Source organism: Schistocerca piceifrons, chromosome 8, assembly GCF_021461385.2.
Source record: "Schistocerca piceifrons isolate TAMUIC-IGC-003096 chromosome 8, iqSchPice1.1, whole genome shotgun sequence".
Taxonomy (NCBI): domain Eukaryota; kingdom Metazoa; phylum Arthropoda; class Insecta; order Orthoptera; family Acrididae; genus Schistocerca; species Schistocerca piceifrons.
The window spans coordinates 455,508,059-455,535,344 of record NC_060145.1 but is presented as its reverse complement, the minus strand read 5'-3'; the positions used below and the strand labels follow the sequence as shown (position 1 = coordinate 455,535,344).

The window sequence follows — 27,286 nt, the reverse complement described above, 5'->3', positions numbered from 1 at the left end:
AAGTGGGAGAGGTCGCATGAAAAGCCGCTAGCCAGATACTGAGGACTGGTCCCTCTACAGCATACGTAGGGTTCATCAAAATCAGTGATTGAGAGGTCTCATTGACACCGCTGTCAGTACATCTGAAGATGTCCGGCACAGCTCTGCACGAAACCGTTAGGGGCGAAAGAGTTTGGCGGACCATTACCTGACAACCTAGAAGACTCACCAGTAAGAGAGACGCTGTGACAGCCGCCACTGTGCTTGCCTGAAGGCGCAGCGGCGCTTTTCCCATTAGACCGGTCTGCATTAGAAGAACCCTGGTGGTGCGATTGATGGCGCGTCGCGCCGCGGCGGCTGCTGGCTCCATTCACGCATCGCACGCGTGCCGAAGCAGCTGCCACCAACGCGACCAAGCACAGTGCCAGGGCAGGCGTCGTGGAAAAAGCCGAAGTGGTTGTTTTCGAAATATTTGTTATATTTTGAAAAAGACACGTTACTCTGTTGACGTCTGTGCTTCAGTTAATACTGGGATCACCCTGCGGCTGAGCCTCTCTTTTGTCCACCTTTGCTTCCCAATGTATTAAGCTGGTGCATAACTTCACAACATTTTTCCATAACCTTAATAAACACAACAGAGACACGTAACAGAGGCTCTATTCATCAACAACGTATTCTCCTTCGCTGTTCACAACAGTTTGCTAACGCTGGGTAACTTTTCTGCTCCGCCACTGCAGATATCACGTGGTTTGGAAACGAAGAACTCTCGAGCCATGTTCGAGCGCATTTTGATCCGGAAAGGAAGTTCTTTGAAGACTGTTCGATAGAGAGTAGTCAAAATCTCGGGACGCAAGATCAGGTGAATAAGGTTCAAAAATGGCTCTGAGCACTATGGGACTTAACATCTGTGCTCATCAGTCCCCTAGAACTTAGAACTACTTAAACCTAACTAACCTAAGGACACCACACACATCCATGCCCGAGGCAGGATTCGAACCTGCGACCGTAGCAGTCGCGCGGTTCCGGACTGAGCGCCTAGAACCGCTAGACCACCGCGGCCGGCAGGTGAATAAGGTGGGCGCGGAATGACTTCACAACCCAAATAATGTATTGTGTTTTTTGTTAGTCTATCGGAATGCGGGTGGGCGTTATTCTCGAATAGCATTACTTTAAGAGCTATTCCTGGTCGATGTTCTTGGACTGCGCCTGCAAGATGTCTTATTTATTGACAATAAATTCAGAGGGGTGGTTAGACCTTGGAGAAGCAGTTCGTAGTGCACTACATTGTCGTGTGTTCCACCAGGTGGATAATATTATCTTTTGTGGATGCGCACTGGATTTTGTACAGTGAGTGGCTACTTTGTTTGGGCTCAGCCATTCTTTTTTTTCCTTATGTTGGCATAATCATTTCTCGTTACCGCTAACAATATAGGGTAGGAATGATCGGTGCGTTCACGAGCCATTTCATGACGAACAAGTAGAAAAAAAAAGTTCAAATGTATGTGAAGTCTTATGGGACTTAAATGCTAAGGTCATCAGTCCCTAAGCATACACACTACTTATCCCAAATTAACCTAAGGACAGACACACACACCCATGCCCGAAGGAGGACTCGAACCTCCGCCAGGACCAGCCGCATAGTCCATGACTGCAGCGCCTAAGACCGCTCAGCTAATCCTGCGCGGCGAAAAATATGTCGGGAATGTTCCGATTTATCTACTTGACAGTTTTCTAGCGTCCTCACCTCCACTCACTATCTCAAAATAACAAAGTGATAAAATGTATACTCAAATAGAAATAGTAAACTACAAATAAAAAATGACAATCGGTAAATAAACCCTTAGCAACCGGAATACCAACATGCAAAACAAAAACGCTACGAACTTATGCACCAGCCTAATATAAGCCGGAAATTCTGCCTTGACTATACACAATTCTTCTTGTTTTAATCTGAAAATGTGGCTCTGTACTAAGCAAACACAAATCTTCTTGTCTCAGTATTAAAACAAGATGAATTAAATTGATAGGAGAGACATCTGAAGGTTTGCAGATTGTTCAGGTGCTCGACAAGGAGATGGTCTAGCCCCTATTAGATTCATTTGTATCCTTGCAGAGATGATTCGAGAATGGGAAGAGGAAATAAGAACGTATGGAGTAAACGGCCAGGAGCAGCTAGGCTATAAAAACGAAACTCACAGAATTCAGTGTTTGGCTCCAGCCGACGATCTTGCATTACTATCTGGATTCACGTTTTTCCCATCAGGAACTGCGTACTCCACGATCGCATTAATGAGATACAAGAGAGGACGGGGGTGACGTCGGTCGTAAATTTTTAATCTCTTTATTGTGGATCGATTTCACCTACTGTGTAGCTATCCTCCGCGCAATTATATCAAGTCATGATGAATCGTCATGACTTGAGAATAACTGCACTAAGGATGGCTACCCATTAGCTGAAAACGATCTCGAATAAACAGATTAAAAGCTTACGACCAATGCTCCCCTTCGTGCTATCTTGAATACTGTCTGCAATTGCACTAATGGCAATAAGAAAAATAAGCTGTTTCAAGAGAACTATGGAACAAGCACGCCTTAAACAAAACACAGAATATATGATAATATAAAATTTCCACCAGATATCATGTACACGGATTACAGATAAATTAGAAGAGTTAATAAACTTAAATATTTTGGTAATGTAATACGGAGGAACGGTCGTGACTGGGAGACTGATACACTCAGAGCGAAGAATATGGAAATGGTCTTTCAGTTGACTAAATATGTGTACAGTAAGATATCTATGTCGTCTCAAACATACAACGTTTTGTTGCATTAACAAGACCAGACCGTTAGTAAGCAGGCTAATACCTGGATGTGACTAAAACTTGGGAAACGGAAAATGTGGCAAAGAGAGAGGAAAATCCTGAGAAAAACATTGGGGCTGGTAAACACAACGGTGAATACAGTAACATGACTAATGAAGACCTGTACAAGAAAACGGAACAATTAAATGTAACGATGAGATAACGTAGGATGATGTTATACTGCCATCTGGTTCGTATGAATGAGAAAAACATATGCAAGAGAGTTTTTCAACTCGTTAATCGGTGAAGAACTTCCGAAGCGAAATTGGCTTCAGAGGGAAAAAAAAAAAAAAGTGGTATGAAATTGATGGAGATTGAAGAATACGTTCCGGACGAAAATTTTAGATTCCCATCGCCAGAGAAAACCAAAAAAGAAAACTGGAGTAAAGTGGTCAGAAGTTAAGAAACAGCACTCTAATCGAATGAAGAATTGTCAAGAAAACAGTTATTTACGTGGTCGATAGGACAAAATAGCAAAAGAAAGAAACGTTCAGTATACGAGGTGTTCCTATCCTTAAGAGTGAAATTGTGCGGATGGTATTTGGTGACAAACTGAGTTCTTTCAGCTAAAGAAATATAGGTCGGAAATGGATACTGACAGACGTCGGTTTCAACGTATGTAGGGATAAAATTTTTCGACACTCTTGTCTACTACGTGATGAGACAGACAGTATAGTCTCGTTAAAATTACTTGATAGTTGACACTTCACTCGTTGTAGCTGGTTTCCTCCAACCACAGCGCTCGACGTCACGGCCGAACCGCTCGCCATTGCCAAACTGCCAGTTCACCTTGTCCAACTGACTTTCTTGTTGGGTTTGGATTCCGAATCCTCGATGTGGCTCTTCATTTCGTATTTCATCACACATGATAACCATAAACCAAAACTCACACACACAATGATGCTAAAGACATACACACGTTTCATACACAGCGCTGACCAAACGCTACTGGATTCTTCCGAACAAGATGCGATTCAGCGTCACATATCAAGTTATCACAATTACAGACATTGGCTGGCACAATAAATGTTCCGCACGACATTACGTGAAGCCAAATTTCTGAAGGCTGCAACTCGTGGTAGCTACAGGAGTGTGAGTGTTAAAAATAACAACTTGAAAAGTGGTATTGTCGGAGTGTAGTAGTTGTTCATGAACTTGTTGTGTAGAAGGTCGCAGATTCGAAACTCTTTAAGACAGCAAAAAATTTTTTATTTCTAAATCTTATCAAAAGAGTTTATTTTTCTTAATTTAGTAGATTTAAATGTAATTTCTTTTTTTAGATTTTAATACGTACGTTGCCACGTCATTTTCACCGTTGTATTCACTTTTTTATTTGCCCTTACTTTTTTTCCTATCATTATTGTGCCATTTGGAATCTGCCAGTATCACATATAATCTTCAACCAAGTGCCAAACACGACTACTCATCGGTTGGTAAAGCGGCAGATCGTGGAGCCAGCGTAAGGATACTTTAGAAATTACAGTTCGTTTCTTACCGCTGAAACTGAAATTTTTTTGTCTTGAGTTTACTCGTAGAGGTTGGCTTTAATCGCCGTGACAAACGCGATCGTGATTTTAATTCCGCAGCGGATTGTTGACCGCCGTTTTCTCGGATACATTGCACATCACGAGATTGTGAGTAGCTTAGGACATGAGTTTAAATTCATGGCTACAAAACGCGTCGTCTGCCACAGTTCAGTCGTTAGTCGTTTAAAATAAGCTCTCGACAGAGAATCTCGCATTTCTTTCGCACCTCCAGTCTGCCGCTTCCAACACTGCTCTGCGTTACACATTAACAGCATTTGTGAAATCATCCGCCGGCCGCAGGGGCCGAGCGGTTCTAGGCCCTTCGGTCCGGAACCGCGCGACTACTACAGTCGCAGTTTCGAATCCTGCCTCGGGCATGTATGTGTGTGATGTCCTTAGGCTAGTTAGGTTTAAGTAGTTCTAAGTTCTAGGGAACTGATGACCTCAGATGTTAAGTCCCATAGTCCTCAGAGCCATTTGAACCATTTGTGAAGTCATCCGCCGTGTTTCTGTGACACCAATAGACAGGTGGTAGCCAGTAGACGATTGGGAACACCGTAGTGGCAAGTGACAGACGTCAGCTATCAACTAATTTTAATTAGACTGTAGACTCTCACTTATCTCTTCCTGTCGACTTTCTGTAGGCTTCGCACACAGTAACGACTCCATGTAATCCACCTGTTGAGGCCTTCGCGGCTACTGCTTGACGTGTTGCATGTAACTAATCTTACAAAAGACAATGTTAGACTCAAATTCAGTAGACGAATTCTCAGAGGCGACCCAAATAAGAATGCATTTCGTCAACGGATTCATTTATTTGATATGAAAGTATCACGACGACGTTCGTTTAACTCCAATGGCAGACACTACAAGAGAGGCGTTGTGAACCGTAGCGCGGTATACTGAAAAGCAACATAACGCTTCCTCCAACACATACCTCACCTAAGACCACGAGAAATTGCGGCTCATACAGAGATTTACCAATTCTTCTTTCCATGTACCACTCGTGACTGGAAGAGGAAAGGATAAAGAAGGTAGTCAACTTTTCCCTAGACCACGGTTTGGCGGTGGGCTTTTATTTGGGTGGGTGACTGGTGACCAGGCCTACATAAGATGCTGTGCAGAAATTGCAGAGAGCGGGTATATGACATGACTGCCGTTTTCTCGGATACATTGCAGATCACGAGATTGTGAGTAGTTTATGACATGAGTTTGAATTCATGGCTACAAAACGTGTCGTCTGCAGCAGTTCAGTCGTTAACCATTTAAAATAAGCTCTCGACAGAGCATCTCGCAGTTCCTCTGATACGGTTAGGATATGCCTGTGGCTGAACTAGAACAGGATATGCTAGGTGGGTTTTACTGCCATATATGATATCAGTGCGCTTTGAGTTTAGAGACAAACCTTTGTTGAAATCTGTCTCATTTATTCATTCCCACGTGCAGTCACATTCAGCTGTACAAAATCGTAAGCTACAATTAGTCATACCCTCTTTGCAAATAATTTCTCTTCAAACAATGAAGTATGATGACGACGCTTTCCAGACGAACTTGGCTGGCTGATCAGACATACTTGTAAAATAACTGGGTGAGCCAATCATACCAAACAAAGATTTAAAGCCTCTCCCCATTAATTTAGGAAGCCAGGAATCACTTAACTTGGCTGGTTGGTGGTCGTGGCCATGTCCACATACAAAATTTGCAGACGTTACAGCAGAGTTGGTAAATGGTCCTGACACATCTATTTCATTATCACCTAAAACCGAGAGCAGATAAAACTGTAAACCGACAAGGGAACCGCGCCTATTAGTCATCACTGACTTAGTGCAAATGTATGATATATTAACCAGGAATGAAAATTATAGAAGTAGGAACTCCAAGTGGGCAGACTTTTAGAAAAAAATTGTTTTTTTGGCGCCGGTTGGGCGAGGCACTAGCTACTTAGGTTGGTCTGTTTTAAGGCAGCGGTTGGTGCAGCGGAGAAAGCACAGAACAATGATCCAGGGGTTGCAGATTCGAGTTACTGTACAGAAACATATTTCCAGTGTTCTATTTTTACGTTGCTTACACTGCAAATGAAGCGAAATATGAACGAAGTAACCCATTTGTATACAGCGCAGAAAGCTATAAACGTCTCTGGTAAATTATTGACAACTTTCTACGTATACCTAGAAGAAAGTACTGTTTGTGATGGACTGAGGATTCAAATAACGGTGGATGCATATGCGCCAAAATACAGGAATGTCGTAATTACTTTCCCAAAATCTGGGAAAATTACAACAGCCTTATAGGAAAGATTTTTGACTGACTTGATGAATCTCTACGTGCAGGACAATAAATTTCTTCTGTTCATTGAGTCGTAGGGAAGATAAGCAAATCCATAATAATACGACGAGGTTTTTCAAGATGAAGAAGGACTGCCACCGTGCACTATTAAAATGATTCCCCCCTAACCTCCCATTTCTCAAACGCACAGAACTAGTGCAACCCTGCGATATGGGTTTTTGTCTCTAGGTAAAGCATTTGATCGCAAAGCTTCAAAACATCTTGTTCCAGAGAGAAAGAGAAAGAAATCATATACGGTGAAGACTGCACGAAGATACACTTATCTGTACACCGCCAGCTATTCTCGCCATTGTTTGACGAAATGATTCGTTAAGCGCGTGCTTTTCTGCCAAACTGTGTGATAAGACAGTGCCTTATGTTACGAATGTGTTGTTTTTCCACACTGTAAAAATGAGGCTTTTATGACTTGTGCAAGATTACAAGAAAACTACTACTTCTAGGGCTTTTTCTTGCGTGGGTCATTCAGTAAGAGATGCAACTTTTTCTGAAAGCATGTTGACTTTATTCAGGATTACAGTACACCACATTACTCCCCATTACTCCCCACTCTTTTGGCTACAAGACCCCACTTTTCAACACTATCCATGTTCAGTTCGACACACAGCTGGGAGATCCTGTATCCCCGCATGGTTCCACTATACTCGTCGACCTGTTGCTGCATCAGTAACCTCCAGTGGAGTGTATCCTCCGTTGAGCCAAACAGACTGAAGTCGGAAGGTGCGAGATCTGGGCTGTAGGGTGGTTGAGGAAGAACAGTTCATTGAAGTTTTGTGGGCAGATTTATGTGAGGCGATGTCTAAGAGAAGGAGAATTTCCTGGGAGAAGTACAACACACTTCAGAGTTTATCGTTGCATAATGAGGGAGAACATCAAACAGAATAACTGCTGGACAGCCGGCATAACTTTACCGGCAGAGGATGCGGGTTTCATTCAGCTTTTACGTCGGAGGGGAGGTGGTGTGGGGCACCTCCATTGACTGCCGTTTTGTGTCCTGTTGTAAGTGATGAACACTTGTTTCATCGCCTATGAAAATGTTGGACAGAAAATTGTCACATTCAGCCTCGAAACGCTGCGAGCAGTTCCGCACAGATCGTCTGTCGTTGCTGTTTATGAACTATTAGGTGGCGAAGAAGGCAGCGGGCACAGACCTTTGAGTACCACAACTGGTGGACGAGTGTGTCAGCAATATCAGCAGAGACGCCAAGTTGAGCATCCAAGTGTTTGGTTGTGATTCGTCAATGATTTAGAATGAGAGTGTCCGCACGTTCCAACACTCCATGAGTCACAGATGAGCATGGAGGTGTTTGGTTGTGATTTGTCAATCACCTAGAGTGAGAGTGTCCGCACGTTCCAAGATTCCATGAGTCACAGCTGTGTGCGGCAGGCGGGAGATAGCACAGGTTTGCGCGACCTTGCGCGATTGAGACAGGCGCCTGGCGCAATGACTCGCCGTGCTTTTTGTTCATTACTGGGTGTCCGTAAACATTCTGCAAGCCCCTATGGAAATCTGCGATGCTCTGATTTTCCGCCAAAAGAAACTCAGTGAGTGCTCTCTGCTTGGAACACACCTCCGTTACATTGTGAAGGGTACGTAAACGTAGGTGACGAAAGTTATGCACATATACAGATCACGGTAATATCGCGTGCACATTATATATAAGGGCAGTACATTGACGGAGCTGTCATACGTACTGAGGTGGGGGATTGAAGTGGAAACGTTACCGACGTCATTATAACCGCACGACGGCCATTAACATACTCTGAAGACGGAATGGTAGTTGGAGCTAGATGCACAGGATAACATATTTCGGAAATCGTGGGAGAAATCAATATTCCTAAATCAACAGTGTTAAGAGTGTGCCGAAAATACCAAATTTCAGGCACTTCCTCTCGCCACGAACAACGCAGTGGCGGATGGCCTTAACTTAACACCCGAGAGCAGCGCAGTCTGCGTAGTGTTGTCTGTGGTGTCACCGCCAGACACCACACTTGCTAGGTGGTAGCCTTTAAATCGGCCGCGGTCCGCTAGTATACGTCGGACCCGCGTGTCGCCACTATCAGTGATTGCAGACCGAGCGCCGCCACACGGCAGGTCTAGAGAGACGTCCTGGCACTCGCCCCAGTTGTACAGCCGACTTTGCTAGCGATGGTTCACTGACAAATTACGCTCTCATTTGCCGAGACGATAGTTAGCATAGCCTTCAGCTACGTCATTTGCTACGACCTAGCAAGGCGCCATTATCATTTGCTATTTATCTTGTGATGCATGTACCGTCAGACCGATGTTCACCAATTGTGGATTAAAGTTAAGTATTCCTGCAGCTACGTACGTTATTGGCAATATTAATTACCTTGTCCTGTTCCAGACCTCATGCCAGCCTGCGTGAGCTTAAACGCGTGCCTTTCGGCTTCCTCCTAGTGGCTTGGCTGTCTTGCCAAGTCACAACATTGTCAGTTCTAAACAGACACGTAACGCTACGTGAAATAGCTGCAGAAACCAATGTAGGACGTACGCCTAAGGCATCCGTGAGAGCAGTACGGGGAAATCTGGCGTTGATGGGCCAGGGCAGCAGGCGATGGGCGTGAGTGCCTCTGCTGACAACACGACGTCGCCTGCAGCGCCTCACCTGGGCACGTGACTATGTCGGTTGAATTCTAGACAACTGGAAAACCGTGGTCTGGTCAGCGAGTCACGATTTCAGCTGGCGAGTGTAGCCTTCGAGTCTGGCTCAGACCCCACAAAGCCGTGGACTGAAGCTGTCAATCTGGCGGTGGATAGACAAAGGTGTGGAGTGATGGAATGGACTTCTGGTCCACCTGAACCGATCATTGACTGGAAATGGTTGTGTTTGGTAGTTGGAGACCATTTGCAGCCATTCGTGGAGCACATGTTCACAAACAACGATGGTAATTTTATGTCTGACAATGCGCTATGTCACCGGGCCACAACTTTTCGCGACTGGTTTAAAGAACGTTCTGGACAATCCGAGCGAATGATTTGACCAACCACATCACCCGACGTGAACCCCATTAATGGGGCGTGATCGAGAGGTCAGTTTGTATAGAAAATCCTGCTACTTCAACAACATTTTCGCAGCTATGAACGTCAATGTAGGTAGCATAGCTCGGTATTTCTATAGGGTACTTCCAACGACTTTTTTAGTCCCTGCCATGTCGAACAGCTGCACTATGCCGGGTAAAGGTGGTAGTTCCAACAGGATATTTCGAGGTGTAGGGTTTCCAGGCCCAACATAATCGCTACCTGGTAACGTCAATCCTTTATCTTTCACTCTTTCAATTAATTTCGTTTTTCCGTATGCTGCTCCAGCACTTGCTAAAGCTGTTACACCAGCAGCGCCAGCTATTTGCCCTGTTGTAACGAGGTGGTTAAGGTCGCGCCGCCAACTACTGTTTCAGCCGCTCCAGACAACAGCGGAGTAGTTTCAGTTGTAACCATTTCTATTGCTGTGTGACCTTCCTCACCGTATTGATAAGGATGGCGCTGGCGTAAACCACTATTGACTTCTTCTGCCGCCTTTGGCTCCAATTCAAATTCAACTTCTTCGTCTAAGTCATCATATGCTGGATTTTGACCAAATCTAATTTCATTTGCAGCATCTTGCCTACCATTTGTGCTTATATTGTTGCTTCTATTAGCATTAAAATTGTTGCCCCTTTCCGCCATTTCAGTATCGTCCACCGGTCCTGGATATAAAGTTCCTCCGCCGTACTGTATTGAACTATGTTGTCCTGTGCTTAAATACTCATTTAACCACGACATTGTGCTGACTAAGAAAGATTTACTGGTATCTCCGTTTATACACATAGAAGGATAAAAATCTGTCACTGCATGACACTCTAATTTTAAAATCTCTATACGTGCCAACCTTTAGCTGGCGTGGGTGCTTGCCCAGATAGTGTCCTAAAAGGACAACTATCTCAGCGGGACAGTGACGCCGCCATGCTGACCTTTGGACCCTGGACGGACCCTGGACCCGGCTGACCTTGTGGTTCAAGTGGTTCAAATGGCTCTGAGCACTATGGGACTTAACATCTACGGCCATCAGTCCCCTAGAACTTAGAACTACTTAAACCTAACTAACCTAAGGACATCACACAACACCCAGTCATCACGAGGCAGAGAAAATCCCTGACCCCGCCGGGAAACGAACCCGGGAACCCGGGCGTAGGAAGCGAGAACGCTACCGCACGACCACGAGCTGCGCTGACCTTGTGGTCTCATGAAACATAAAACATGGCACAACGTGCCGTTTCGTGACCTCGGTGTATACTGAGCATTGTTTAGGTTTATTTGCAGTGTAAGGAACGTAGAAATTGACCCCTGGATTACCGTAGTGTGCTACTTCCGCTGTGCCATCCGCTGCACGGAACCCGTGTCAACATAATGGTCGTCGAGAATATTATTTTCTATAAACGCTTGGCCATATGGAGCTCCAACTTCTGTCATTTTCATTTCTAGACCAGTCCTGTGTACTCGTATACGAGAAATTTGAACGAAATGGACGGTGACGAGTACGCGGGGGTCGTATGTCAGAGGTGTCGCCTTGACGAGTCGTGACTTGTGACGTGTCCGCAGATCGTGACGGAGAAGGGCTCGCACCTGGACATCCGGCTGCCCAGCATCACGTCGTCGCTGACGTCGGAGCTGCGCAGCCCGCCGCGCACCGTTCGCCACAGCACGCTGCTGGCCGGCGGGGCGCCCGTCTCCCCGGACTCAGGTGGGTAGTAGCCTCGAGCCGGCGCCGGAACACCTCCATCCAACCTGGCGGGGCGAAGCAGTCACACCGGCGAGACGTCAGCCCCAGAAATCGATAGCGCACTAAATTTCTTGTTATAATTATGATGACGCAGAATAACGCCTCGAGAGTACACCTTTTAAACATTCGCAAGCACCAGTTGTCACTCGCAATCGCCTAAAGCCAGAGCGCAAAGCACCGCCGAGCGGAAAGGACGAGAGGATGATTTTCATAATGTCGGTGAATCGAGCAGCGGTAGTGCTGTGTTTATTGTGTCAATGTGCGCGGTTCCTACTCAGTGGTTGATGACAGAGATCTCTTTAAGAATTTTTAACATGTTGCAGTCCTGTCAGCAACTGTGATAAATTAATATGTCGAAAATCCGCCTCAGTTGCGAAATGTTACTGATCTTTACCAAGGTTTCAGCTAGAGCAATCTAGCCTTCTTCAGAAGCATAAAATAAACTAATACATGCCAGAATAAGGCACGGTCAAACATAAAAAGCTGGGGTACCGTGGTACCATGTCAAGCTACTTTACTTTGCTGAGGAACAGCCCCGGCCCCACTTCGTGGAAAGCGGTCGATTAATCGCAGACGCCAGGCTGGAACTGACCAGTAACATTTCGCAACTGAGGCGGATCTCTTTGTTTTGAACAACTTTATGTTGGTGACGGTATCTAACGGTTACTTCTAGTGTAATTGCTCCTCCAAACAGCAGTCCGTACGAGCAAATCAATTGAGACTTCACCTGTGCTTACTCGTACTTTAGGTGCTGGAGCTACACATGGCTTCGTTTAAAAAGATTAGCTCGATGTAGTTGTAGGATCGAGCCGCGCACGTCTGCTTTATTGCCCCTCAGCTACTTAACTGCAAATAATAATTTTTAGCTGTGATCCTCCAGTCAAATAGTCTATGCATCGGCTAGAATTGCGGGTTGGTAAAATACACAAAAATACAAAATAAAACTTAAATGAATAATTAATAACAAAAGTTCTATTCTAACGTCTGCGATTGATGAAGACTACAGACAATTATCTAGTTTCATGTTTACTCGAGAAAGGACATTGAAATAAACAGGAAGCGGTCGTACGGTAGTCAATCAAAATGAAGACAGAAAATACTCTTATCAAATGCAGTAAAATTACGTTGAGAGCGTTGCGGGAAAGATAGCAAGATCGTCAAACAGTCATCGAAGACTAGCGAAACTTAAGTCCATTTCGTGATCCGATACACGAAAGATTCACCAGCTGAAAACAGGTCAGACTTCGATGTGACGATTCACAAATTAACACGTGCGATACGAAGAATAGTAGCTCGCACTCCGTCCATTCTCAGATCCGTAAACCAGGCGGAAAAAGGTACGAGTACTACTCTGTAGCACATTCAGACCTCTCGAAGTACACTACTGGCCATTAAATTTGCTACACCACGAAAATCACGTGCTACAGACGCGAAATTTAACCGACAGGAAGAAGATGCTGTGATGTGCAAATGATTAGCTTTTCAGAGCATTCACACAAGATTGGCGCCGGTGGTGACACCTACAACGTGCTGACATGAGGAAAGTTTCCAACCGATTTCTCATACACAAACAGCAGTTGACCGGCGTTGCCTGGTGAAACGTTGTTGTGATGCCTCGTGTAAGGAGGAGAAATGCGTACCGTCACCTTTCCGACTTTGATAAAGGTCGGATTGTACCCTATCGCGATTGCTGTTTATCGTATCGCGGCATTGCTGCTCGCGTTCGTCGAGATCCAATGACTGTTAGTAGAACATGGAATCGGTCGGTTCAGGAGGGTAATACGGAACGCCGTGCTGGATCCCAACGGCCTCGTATCACTAGCAGTCGAGATGACAGCCACCTTATCCGCATGGCTGTAACGGATCGTGCAGTGACGTCTCGATTCCTGAGTCAACAGATGGGGACGTTTGCAAGACAACAACCATCTGCACGAACATTTCGACGACGTTTGCAGCAGCTTGGACTATCAGCTCGGAGACCATGGCTGCAGTTACCCTTGACGCTGCATCACAGACAGGAGCGCCTGCGATGGTGTACTCACGGACGAACCTGGGTGCACGAATGGCAAAACGTCATTTTTTCGGATGAATCCAGGTTCTGTTTACAGCATCATGATGGTCACATCCGTGTTTGGCGACATCGCTCTGAATGCCCACTGGAAGCGTGTATTCGTCGTTGCAATACTGGCGTATCACCCGGCGTGATGGTATGGGGTGCCATTGGTTACACGTCTCCGTCACCTCTTGTTCACATTGACGGCAATTTGCACAGTGGACGTTACATTTCAGATGTGTTACGACCCGTGGCTCTACCGTTCATTCCATCCCTGCGAAACCCTACATTGCAGCACGATAATGCACGACCGCATGTTGCAGATCCTGTACGGGCCTTTTTGGATACAGAAAATGTTCGACTGCTGCCCTGGCTAGCACATTCTCCAGATCTCTCACCAACTGAAAATGTCTGGTCAATGGTGGCCGAACAACTGGCTCGTCACAATAAGCCAGTCGCTACTCTTGACGAACTGTAGTATCGTGTTGAAACTGCATGGGCAGCTGTACCTGTACACGCCATCCAAGAGAGTTTGACTCAATGCCCAGGCGTATCAAGGCCGCTATTAGGGCAAGAGGTGGTTGTTATGGGTAGTGATTTCTCAGCATCTCTGCACCCAAACTGCGTGAAAATGTAATCACATGTCAGTTCTAGTATAATATATCTGTCCAGTGAATACCCGTTTATCATCTGCATTTCTTCTTGGTGTAGGAATTTTAATGGCTTGTAGTGTATAACGTCCGTTTAGAAGTTAAGGTAGGGTAGCGGCCGTTCAGCCTCAGAACCAGTCGCCTGCAAGACCGAGTCGTGCACGTTACTGTAGCCACGTCTGCTTGCTTCAAGAACTCGACGTAAATTGTCCAGAGTGGCTACCTTGAGCTCCTCACTTGGCAAGTGCCAGCCTGCACTTGAGTCCAGCAGTGTTCGGCCACTCTCCGACTCTCATTGGCTGAAGGCCATCCCCACTAAGAACATATCGTTCTCAACCCTTTACCGACATGATTTGATTCAACATCATCACTTCCCGAACTAAACTAATGTGTTACGACAATTTTTACGTTAATAAATATTATTAGCACTCTGTCTCACTCATATAATTTATAACAATTAAAAATAAAGCTTTGTCCAAAAATAAATAAACCACTATTCTTGTGCAAATGAGCTCACGTTAAAGTAATAAAGATTATCACTAAACTTTGCTTAAACAATTATGTATGGCTTCTTGACAGGAGCATCTTTTGGTTCTCTTTTCTGTTGTGGTGTGAAATAACACATGCGACTGACCAGTTGTAAATTAACACAGTTTTTAACATCACATGCGATCACCACTTAACTGACTGGCAAATTACTAAACTGTTCAGTAAATAAATACACACGTATGACAAAATATGAGGGATTGATACTGTATTCATTTGCTGTGTAAATTTGGAGAATAGAACTTTCTGACAAATGGTTGCGTAATGAAAGCGAAGTAAAACTCGTCGTAAATCAATAAATAAAATAGATATAGCCACTTAACTTTCAGGGACGATAGCTTCAGTGCAATGCTATCATCTGAGATACAGTTGCTGAACTCACATGAAATGATTAAACATCGTCAATTCAGAGGTTCATCACGAAAATGTTTATTCACTGTGAAATATGATCTTCTGTAGTTCTAAAGGAACCGAAATGTGTTGTGCCATTGGATACCCATCATTTATCTGGGATTATTGATGTATTCAGATTTGAGTTATATTTGACGTGAGATATTGTCGAATCTCAGAGAGCTGTAACTTGTCCATCGTGAAGACTGCCCGACACTGCACAAAGGCACTGCGAGCATCGGCCGTCCAATCTCTCAGCTCGGGGACTTCCCCGTGTTTCCGGCGATGCTCTCGTTGTCTCTGAACCTAAGCTCGCCTGGAACTGAAACGATCGACTAGCGTTCAGCCGTGTAACGAGTTCGTCTCTCCCCACTATCAGGCATGGGCGGACGAATAACTCGCCCACATACTCGTAACATTACATGTTGCCAATCACAAATGCAGTATAAATTAGAGAAACGAGTGACTATGTCAATAAAGGAATGGAGTAGCACTGTTTAATAATTAACATCGCTGTTGTGGCGTTATTTTTTTTGGATTGAAAAGCTGGCACTCTGAAAGTGAAGTAAATTTGCAGGAGTTGCGGTATTCTTCAGCATGATTGGAATGATTAGATTGTAAATCGAAAGTAAGTGACTCCATTTCACGGTAATTCTTCAGTTCTTTAAGTTTATTCACTGTGATTCAGCTGTCTTTACCAATAGGTCTTCTGTAACCCGTAGTACCTGAAAAAACCACACAAGAAATTTTCACAATCTGTCGCTCGTTACTTGCAAACTATTGGTTCTACAGAAAAAATGAACAGGACCGTTTTTGTAGGTAATGTGATATAGTCAAATTTTCTAGTGTGATACGTTTTCGGTGGAGGCCGTGGTTTTCGAGTTATTCTTTGTGTAGCCCAACGTTATCTTACCATTCCTCTTTACATATACCATGTGGTTATAATTAAAGTACGGTTACTCACGAAGCTCAGTGTAGGCTGTAATTACCGTCTGGCAGAGAAACTTGGTAGATATTCTAATGCGTAAATGCGGAACCGATTTACACTGGAAAAAAATTAGTTCCATTTTTGACCACAACGTGCAAATCTGGTGCTGTACGCTGACAAGCCACAACTTGAGTGAACGGCAGCAATTACAGTGCAAAGAAGGCGATAACGAAATTCAAAAAATACGGGTGAGCGTGGTGCGACACCTGGAAGATGTAGGCGTCCCATCGTGGAGGAAGTTGCTGATGCTGTAACTGAGCGTACAGCTTGAGCGCTGGATAGCGCTGGTGCTCGTACAGGACACGAGAATTGTCTGTCCCATAGACGATAGTACGGAAAGTTTTGCGGTTGACTTTATACTGGTACCCGTACAGGATCCAGACCGTGCTGCAACCGTAGGCTCATGATCGGCAGCAATACTCTAGATTTGCTCTTTGGTTTCTAGTCCGAAACGTAGCTGATGACATGTGGCCTGGCAATATTCTGGATTGTAGGAAACCTCTCGTCGATCCTTCCATTTCTCAATCATAACTCCATTAGAATACCGCGCAATTGTCTCTGCGCTCCCAAGTTTTGGCGATACAACGTCTTCGGGGGTATATTTCCTATTTAATTTCAGAGTGCCTGTGGAAAGTGTTTTTATGTTCAACAGAGTTGTAGCTAAATGAAAACTTATAATAATTGTCCAAGTAAATGTGGTGACCAACATGCAGCTTTTCTGCCATCAAATGCAAAACGACCTTTTTAAAAAATGGTTCAGATGGCTCTGAGCAATATGGGACTTAACTTCTGAGGCCATCAGTCGCCTAAAACTTAGAACTACTTAAACCTAACTAACCTAAGGACATCACACACATCCATGCCCGAGGCAGGATTCGAACCTGCGACCGTAGCGGTCACGCGGTTCCAGACTGTAGCGCCTAGAACTTCTCGGCCACCCCGGCCGGATTGACGAGGTTCATTTTACATTATAGGGTGCAGTGAATACACAGTACTGCCGAATTTCTGTAGCTGCTGTTAAACCACGAGTTGTGTACGAAGAGCCATTGCGCTCCCTGTATTAACTGTGTCATGTGGATTCACAATCGGTCCTTTCTTCTTTGAAGAGAGTACATCTAGAGTGCCTATCAGGCGTACCGTGACGTCCGCACATTATCGAGGCCTTCTTGTACAGCGCCTGATTCCTGCTTTGGAAGAGCGCAACTGTGTGGAAACCATTGTTTCCGGGAAGGATGGGGAAACATGTCGCTCGCGCAGTGATAGATCTGCTCAATACAACATTCCACGAAAGTGTTATGCACAGAGATTCACCAGATGCATGGTCTACAAGAATTACCTGATCTGAATCCGTGTGACTTTTGACTCTGGGGGTATCTAAAAGAACACGTATGGTGTCTACCTGATCTGAAGGCCAGTATACAGGAACACGTTCTCAGATTCAACCGGAACTAATGCGAGCAACTGTTGATCGCGTCGTTTTACGGATGCAGCATCTCATAGGCGTCACAGGTGCTCGTAATGGACAATATGTGTAAATGAGGGTTAATAATAAAATTGGTTCCATTCCATACTGGGCGCCTGATACAGCAACCAGCTATGAATTTCTTGAAATAAGACAGTCTCAGTTCAAAATCTTTCTTATTTTCAGGAAAATACGCGTTTCAGCCTGCTGGGGCATCCTCAGATTATTGAAGTTGAATTTAGTTCAAGAATAATGATTTTTTAGAGGGAGTCAAAATTCTGAAATACTCCAGTAGAGGGAAATGTATTTTATTGATCAATTGGTTAGCAGAAACCAGTATTAGTATGATATTACGATATTATTCCAACGCACCAAAGCTTTTATTGTGAATGTGACGCTACCTTTTTAACTCCTTATCTTTTAACTGGCTTTAGCCTCACTTTAAGTTTTACTGTCTGGCAGGATGTTTTTAAATTACCCTTTATAGGCTTGCTTTTACCCGTACTAATCCTGTGTTCTTGAAGCTATGTGCGTATATAATATAGTTATGCAATCGCTTTTTGTAAGCACATTGGTTAAACGACGCCACCTACCTTTAATGTCTGCTACTACGGTCGTATAATCGTGTCTCTATGGCTCTATGTATGTATGGCCGCCTTTGAGGGTTGATGGATCCTGTTCTCGACCGCATTATCTGCTACTTGTCAGCTGTAGCCAACGCTCCATGCTGTGTACGCCGGAATGCGCCTGATTTCTTAAATTTTTCTTGGTTTGTCATAGTTTTCCTGTTCACCAGACCGTGTACTTGTCATTGTATTCCCGATTCCAGGTTCTGTAATGCTTTTATGCATCTCATGATGCTAGGAAGATGGTTCCATTTAAAATTTTATCTTTACTGTTACTGTTAATTGCAGAGACGTCTGCACTGCGTGGAACTTTGCCTCATTTTATATTGACTCCATTTCCTCACCTCAATCTGCACATCTCTCACTAGTGTCATTTTTCACCCATACGCCAACCTAATGTTGCCCCAAAAGGGCGAAACGCGTCATTTCCTGTAAATACAAAGGATTGTGCAACCAGGACTGTCTTACTTTAAGTTTAATAATAAGATCAGCATTATTACTTTCTCACCTGTTTTACCTCTTCTGCCCACGGCTTGTTCGTAATCAGTTATATATAGAAATATTTCTATAAATTTTTCTTGCATCCACAGCGCCAGATTTTCACCTGGTGTCCAAAATTCAAAGTAATTTTTTCCAACTTAAATCGGCTACTCGTTAACTCATTAGCATATCTACCAAGTTTCGCTAGCATCTGATAATTACAGAGCACGCTGGACGCTAGTGTAAAGTTTCATTCTGTTTGTAACCACTCGGTGCATTTTAAATAGTATTAAATGTATATCTGCGTGCGATAATGACATTTTGCGTACTCTTTTCGCGACTTTTTCCGTAAAACAACGTTCTAGAACAGAATATAAAAACACGTTCGGCATTTGTGACCCAATCCGCCTTAATATTCCCTCGCCTTCGTCGTCACGCCAGTAGCAGGACTCCAGTTGCCCTTCGCTTTCAGTACTTGGCGTTCGGCCACAAGGCGGCGGCAGTGGGGCAGAGCGGGTGACAAACAACCGGTGCACGCTAAAGTTTAAAAGCTCTACTCTCAGAACGTCGTAACTGCGTGGTATCAGAATTATGGCCAAAATTTTCGCACGAGATCGATTGGCTGGGCTGATATCTGATACAGTGCTTTTAATTCCGTAAAATATTAGGTTAAGTTGGTGACGTTTCCTTCACTGTCACTGGAGCCACTGTTCACTACCCAAGGGCACAGCCACAGAGTGCTGCGTGCTGAGGGAGAGTCGCCATGTCAAACGAGCAGTGCGCTCAGCGACTGCGGCCACCGATCATTTCCGTACCTGAGCCGTGGTGGAGTGCTGCTGGCTGGCGCACCGCCCGGCCGCAGTACGTACCTCCAGTAACTCCACGTGGGCAGGTATCAACGCTCTAAACTGCGCCAGCAGCTGTTAACTTCGTACGACGTTCAGGAATGAAGACCACTACCGTAATCACAAGAAAAACGAGACCCTACAGACTTCTCAGACGCTGCAGCAGTGTGCAGGGTAGTCACTTCGTTAATGAGCTCTTACGATATCCAGGAAGACCCGCAGAAGGCCGGCATATGATCGTCACCATAAACAAATGCAGTGTCATTCCTGCGAATAAATGAAAGATCAAACGTCGATTGATTGCAAAATTGGAGTTCCCACAACCGTCCAGCATCTAGAAAGATGTTTGTGGAAGATACACACATCAAAAAAAGTTTTGTATCATCCCCAGAATTCCTGAAGATAGACGATGACTGTGGATATTTTATCACAGTTACAGTATCCAGAATGAGATTTTCACTCTGCAGCGGAGTGTGCGCTGATATGAAACTTCCTGGCACATTAAAACTGTGTGCCGGACCGAGACTCGAACTCATGACCATTGCCTTTCGCGGGCAAGTGCTCCACCAACTGAGCTACCCAAGCACGCCCCCTCATCACTGCTTTACTTCCGCCAGTACCTCGTCTCTCCTACCTTCCAAACTTTACAGAAGCTCTCCTACCGACCTTGCAGGACTAGCACTCCCAGAACGCCTGAAGATAGACGTTGACTGTGAATATCGTATCACCGACAAAGTCCCTTTGACTGATCAGAGATATCACTAAACCCGCCCAAAGATGTAAACAGCCATGCACGAGCAGCGCCTATAAGACGGAGGGGGTCCGAGAGTGATCAGTTCCAGTCATTCCACCAGGAACGAGGTACACGGCTTGTGTTGTCTATAGTTCAACCACGCCTAGAGGGTCAATACCGCGGTTCGATATTGTCCGCATTGTTACTTTGCGCCAGGAACGGCTCTCAACAAGGGCGCCTCGGAGTGAACCAAAGCGATGTTGTTCAGACATGGAGCAGATACAGAGAGACAGGAACTGACAATGACATGTCTCGCTTAGGCCGCCAAAGGGCTGCTACTGCACTGGGTGACCGGAACCTACGGATTATGGCTCGGAGGAACCCTGACAGCAACGCCAGCATGTTTTTCGTACACTCACGATATGTCGTGTTACGGCTCAAACTGTGCCCCATAGGCTGTATGATGCGCAACTTCACTACCAACGTCCGTGGCGAGGTCCATTGCAAACACGACACCATGCAGCGCGGTACAGATGGGCCCAACAACATGCCACATATATATACACTCCTGGAAATAGAAATAAGAACACCGTGAATTCATTGTCCCAGGAAGGGGAAACTTTATTGACACATTCCTGGGGTCAGATACATCACATGATCACACTGACAGAACCACAGGCACATAGACACAGGCAACAGAGCATGCACAATGTCGGCACTAGTACAGTGTATATCCACCTTTCGCAGCAATGCAGGCTGCTATTCTCCCATGGAGACGATCGTAGAGATGCTGGATGTAGTCCTGTGGAACGGCTTGCCATGCCATTTCCACCTGGCGCCTCAGTTGGACCAGCGTTCGTGCTGGACGTGCAGACCGCGTGAGACGCCGCTTCATCCAGTCCCAAACATGCTCAATGGGGGACAGATCCGGAGATCATGTTGGCCAGGGTAGTTGACTTACACCTTCTAGAGCACGTTGGGTGGCACGGGATACATGCGGACGTCCATTGTCCTGTTGGAACAGCAAGTTCCCTTGCCGGTCTAGGAATGGTAGAACGATGGGTTCGATGACGGTTTGGATGTACCGTGCACTATTCAGTGTCCCCTCGACGATCACCAGTGGTGTACGGCCAATGTAGGAGATCGCTCCCCACACCATGATGCCGGGTGTTGGCCCTGTGTGGCTCGGTCGTATGCAGTCCTGATTGTGGCGCTCACCTGCACGGCGCCAAACACGCATACGACCATCATTGGCACCAAGGCAGAAGCGACTCTCATCGCTGAAGACGGCACGTCTCCATTCGTCCCTCCATTCACGCCTGTCGCGACACCACTGGAGGCGGGCTGCACGATGTTGGGGCGTGAGCGGAAGACGGCCGAACGGTGTGCGGGACCGTAGCCCAGCTTCATGGAGACGGTTGCGAATGGTCCTCGCCGATACCCCAGGAGCAACAGTGTCCCTAATTTGCTGGGAAGTGGCGGTGCGGTCCCCTACGGCACTGCGTAGGATCCTACGGTCTTGGCGTGCATCCGTGCGTCGCTGCTGTCCGGTCCCAGGTCGACGGGCACGTGCACCTTCCGCCGAACACTGGCGACAAAATCGATGTACTGTGGAGACCTCACGCCCCACGTGTTGAGCAATTCGGCGGTACGACCACCCGGCCTCCCGCATGCCCAATATACGCCCTCGCTCAAAGTCCGTCAACTGCACATACGGTTCACGGCCACGCTGTCGCGGTATGCTACCAGTGTTAAAGACTGCGATGGAGCTCCGTATGCCACGGCAAACTGGCTGACACTGACGGCGGCGGTGCACAAATGCTGCGCAGCTAGCGCCATTCGACGGCCAACACCGCGGTTCCTGGTGTGTCCGCTGTGGCGTGCGTGTGATCATTGCTTGTACAGCCCTCTCGCAGTGTCCGGAGCAAGTATGGTGGGTCTGACACACCGGTGTCAATGTGTTCTTTTTTCCATTTCCAGGAGTATATATATATATATATGTGTGTGTGTGTGTGTGTGTGTGTGTGTGGTAAATATGGCTGCGAAACAGCAACTGCGTAAATCTGAAGAGGTTGAAAACTCAGCCAACCAGTTGCACATAAATTATTATCAGTCCTTGATCTGGGTTTCGATATTTGTAAAAATGTCTTCTTCAGAAGAAGTGGACTCGAAAAACGTATACATACAGCTACAAAATTATTTTTACAAACATAATAAAATATTAATAAAAAATATTTGTGAGTTAAGTGTACTCATTTGTTACATCACATGAGTGTACAAGCTGTAAGCTTACCACACACATATTTTCTGTTAATATTTTATTATATTTGTGAAAATAACTGTTTGTAAAAATTTTCAGGGCCCACTACTTCTGAACAAGATATTTTTACAGATATCGAAACCTGTACAAGCTGCTCCATCTCCAAGTACCTACTGCAACCTACATCCTTCTGAATCTGCTTAGTGTATTCATCTCTTGGTCTCCCTCTATGATTTTTACCCTCCACGCTGCCCTTCAGTACTAAATTGGTGATCCCTTGATGCCTCAGAACATGTCCTACCAACCGATCCCTTCTTCTAGTCAAGTTGTGCCACAAACTTCTCTTCTCCCCAATGCTATTCAGTACTTCCTCATTAGTTATGTGACCTACCCATCTGATCTTCAGCATTCTTCTGTAGCACCATATTTCGAAAGCTTCTATGCTCTTCTTGCCTAAACTATTTATCGTCTATGATTTACATCCATACATGGCTACACTCCATACAAATACTTTCAGAAAAGACTTCCTGACACTTAAATCTATACACGATGTTAACAAATGTCTCTTCTTCAGAAACTCTTCCCTTGCCATTGCCAGTGTGCAGTTATGTCGTCTCTAATTCGACCATGATCGGTTATTTTGCTCCCCAAAAAGCAAAACTCATCAACTACTGTAAGTGTCTTATTTCCTAATCTATTTCCCTCAGCATCACCTGATTTAATTCGACTACATTCCATTATCCTCGTATTGCTTTTGTTGATGTTCATCTTTTATCCTCCTTTCAAGACACTGTCCATTCCGTTCAACTGCTCTTCTAGGTCCTTTGCTGTCTGACAGAATTACGATGTCATCGGCAAACTTCGGCGTTTTTATTTCTTCTCCATGGATTTTAATTCCTACTTCGAACTTTTCTTTTGTTTTCTTTACTCCTTGCTCAGTACACAGATCGAATAACATCGGAGATAGGCTACAACCCTGTCTCACTCCCTTCCCAACCACTGGTTTCCTTTCATGCCCTTCGACTCTTATAACTGCCACCTGGTTTCTGTACAAATTGTAAATAGCCTTTCGCTCCCTGTATTTTATCCCTGCCACCTCCAGAATTTGAAAGAGAGTATTCCAGTCAACATTGTCAAAAGCTTCCTCTAACTCTGTGAATGCTAAAACGTAGTTTTGCCTTTCCTTAATCTATCTTCTAAGTAAGTCATAGGGTCAGTATTGCTACACGTGTCCAATAGTTCTACGGAATCCAAACTGATCTTCCCTAAGGTTGGCTTCTACCAGTTTTACCATTCTTCTGTAAGGAATTCGTGGTAGTATTTTGCAGCCGTAATTTATTAAACTGATAGTTCGGTAATTTTCGCACCTGCCAACACCTGCTTCCTTTGGGATTGGAATTGTTATAGTCTTCTTCAAGTCTGAGGGTATTTCACCTGTCTCATACATTTTGCTCACCAGTTTTGTCAAGGCTAGCTCTCCCAAGGTTATCAGTAGTTCTAAAGGAATGTTGCCTACTGCCGTTCAGTACTCTGTCAAATTCTTCATATCTCCCATTTCATCTTCATTTACGTCCTCTTCCATTTTCATAATATTGCCCTCAAGTACATCATCCTTGTATAGACCCTCTATATAATCCTTCCACATTTTTGGTTTCCCTTCTTGTGAAATTCTTCCAGTCCATATGTAGCACACAGAAAACCAGTGCTTAACAATATTGCTTAAAAACAGTCTTGGTTGCAATTTTAGTTTTTTATTTTTCAACGACACGTTTCGCCTTATTTAGGCATCTGCAGTTTATCTTTTTTAGATGGACGCCAGAGGCACAAAGATCTGCATATCGTGTTGCCGTTTACAGGAGCAAGCAGTAACGCTTACTACCTGAGCCCCCATCTTACTGTGTTACTCGATCCTGTGAACGGGAACAAGTTATGCAGATCTTGGTGCCTCTCGCGTCCATCTAGAAAAGATAACCTGAAGATGCCTAAATAAGGCGAAACGCGTCGTTGAAAAATAAAAAAAACTAAAATTGCAACCAAGACTGTTTTTAATCAGTACTTGGTACTTGTTTTCTATCTGACCTCTTGATCTTCATACAAGTGGTTCTCTTTTCTCCAAAGGTATCCTTAATGTTCCTGTAGGTAATATCTATCTTACCCCTAATGATATATGCCTCTACATCCTTACATTTGTCCTCTGGCCATCCCTGCTTAGTCATTTTGCACTTCCTGTCGAGCGCATTTTTGAGACGTTTTTATTCCTTTTTGCCTGCTTCATTTACTGCATTTTTATATTTTCTCCTTTCATGGATTGTACTCAATATCTCTTCTGTTACCCAAGGATTTCTACTTTCACTCATCTTTTTACCAACTTGATCCTCTGCTGCCTTCACTACTTCATCCCTCAAAGCTACCCAGTCTTCTCCTGCTGTATTTCTTTCCCCCGTTCTTGTCAATCATTCCCTAATGCTCTCTCTGAAGCTCTCTACAACCTCTGGTTCTTTAAGTTTATCCAGGTCCCGTCTCCTTAAATTCCTGCTTTTTTGCAGTTTCTTCAGTTTTAATCTACAGTTCATAACCAATAGATTGTGGTCAGAGTGTCTACATCTGCCCCTGGAAATATCTTACAATTTAAAACCTGGTTCCTAAATCTCTGTCTTGCCATTATATAATCTATCTGAAACCTTCCAGTGCTAGCTATGATTAAGTTATGCTCTGCGCCAAATTCTACCAGGCGGTTTCCTCTTTCATTTCTTAGGCCCAATCTATATTCGCCTACTACGTTTCCTTCGCTTCCTTTTCCTACTATCGAATTCCTGCCCCAAATGACTATTAACTTTTACGTCTCCCTTCACTATCTGAATAATTTCTTTTATCTCATCATACATTTCTTCAATTTCTTCGTCATCTGTGGAGCTAGTTGGCATGTAAACTTATACTACTGTGGCAGGTGTGGGCTTCGTGTCTATCTTGGCTACACTAACGCGTTCACTGTGCTGTTCGTAGTAGCTTACCCGCGCTCCTACTTTTTTATTCAGTATTAAACCCACTCCTGTATTACCCCTATTTGATTTTGTATTTATAACCCTATATTCACCTGACCAGAAGTCTTGTTCCACCTGCCAGCGAAATTCACTAATTCCCCCTATTTCTAAATTTAACCTGTCCATTTCCTTTTTTAAATTTTCTAACCTACCTGCCCGATTAAGTGATCTGACATTCGACGCTCCGATCCGTTGAGCGTCGGTTTTGTTTCTGCTGATAACTCTCTCTCTCTCTCTCTCTCTCTCTCTCTCACACACACACACACACACACACACACACACACACACACACACATATATATATATATATATATATATATATATATATATATATGTGTGTGTGTGTGTGTGGGTGGGTGGGTAACACATTTTTTTTTATTTATTTGTGATCTATTTTTATTTGAGGGGTTTCGAATTTATGCAGCATATTTTAAATTATGAATGCCCACATTTTATGTAATTTGTATCTGAAAGCAAAGTTTTTATTCAAAGATATGATAAAATATTTGTTAATTAATATTAAAATTTGGTATTCGTACTGAATGCAAAAAAACTAAAAAAACTGCAACTAGCGAAAATCGAACAAGCTACGTCGAGGTTATAACAGATCACTACGCACGTAGTAACGGCCGGCTGTATTACATAGGTGGAAGATTTTTATATTTAACGTCGCTCTCAAATTTTTGGAGTTGATTTTAGCAATGTCAAGATTGCAACAACAGAACGCTACACACGTAATTACGGACGGCTGTATTAAGTAGATGGACGTTTTTTTATATGTAAGAGCGCTCGTAAATTTTTGGTGTTGATTTTCTCAAGTGTTTCTGAGAATTGTACCGTACTTCTTTAGGAAATTAATGTTGTGTATATTTGGAGGAAATCGAACATGTCTATGTAGACGATAGGGATTCCTTGTGAGTCTTAATTGCATCATAACACAGCAAGACACTATGCAGGCTACCTGATAACGCGTCTGTACGATTTAGTAGGACATCTGCAAGCGTGAACATTTTGAACGAATTGGAACTGAATTTTGCGCGGCGATTAGGAGCTACATTTCACTAATGGAAATCACCAGTTAGGTACCTGAGAAAATCAGATACCATGGCTACAGTCCCAATGAAGTGTCCGAGTATTCGCAGAAATCACGACGAATTCCTCCCCATCCTCCGGCCTCCTACGAACCTAGTCGATTTCACACAATTATATCCTCGATGGTAGGCAGCTATCTCACTATGGAAACGTGGTTGGTGGAGCATGAGCTGGTGTAACGGTTAAAGGGGATCTGTGGTGGAGAGCGCACGTAACGAGCTCCTGCACAAGCTGAATGCATCTGGCTTTACTTCTCAGGTACTACACTCAGCACAAGAGGAGCACCGATACGTGTTGCTTTTATAAGCTTTCCCCAACAAATCTCATATGGTCTGATTTGTCATGTGGAATCCTAAGACAAGTAGTAATTATGAGAGCAGAATTGCCCACTAGAAGTAACATTTCCCACATGTTTATTGAGCGCATGCGACAGCAGAGACAGAGCGTATTTAACTGCACACTTCAGCAAAGAAACCCTCTGTTTCTACACAAACAGCATTTTTCCAGCAAAACACAATATTCTCTCAATGACTCTCAGAACCTTCTAGAAATCACCAATGAAAACCCTAAATACTTTCAAGAGGTGGGAAACTTCCCCGTAGCCAGCACTTTAATGGCTACACGACC

General features: G+C 44.5%; 1 protein-coding gene across 1 annotated transcript in view; it reads left to right on the top strand.

Moving 5' to 3' along the window:
- Positions 1 to 27,286, top strand: part of LOC124712446 (popeye domain-containing protein 3-like) — a 250,260-nt gene that overhangs the window by 210,311 nt on the left and 12,663 nt on the right. The window contains exon 8 of the mRNA XM_047242741.1: positions 11,313 to 11,454. Coding sequence (XP_047098697.1) covers positions 11,313 to 11,454 — 142 coding nt within the window. The remainder of the gene's footprint in view (positions 1 to 11,312; positions 11,455 to 27,286) is intronic.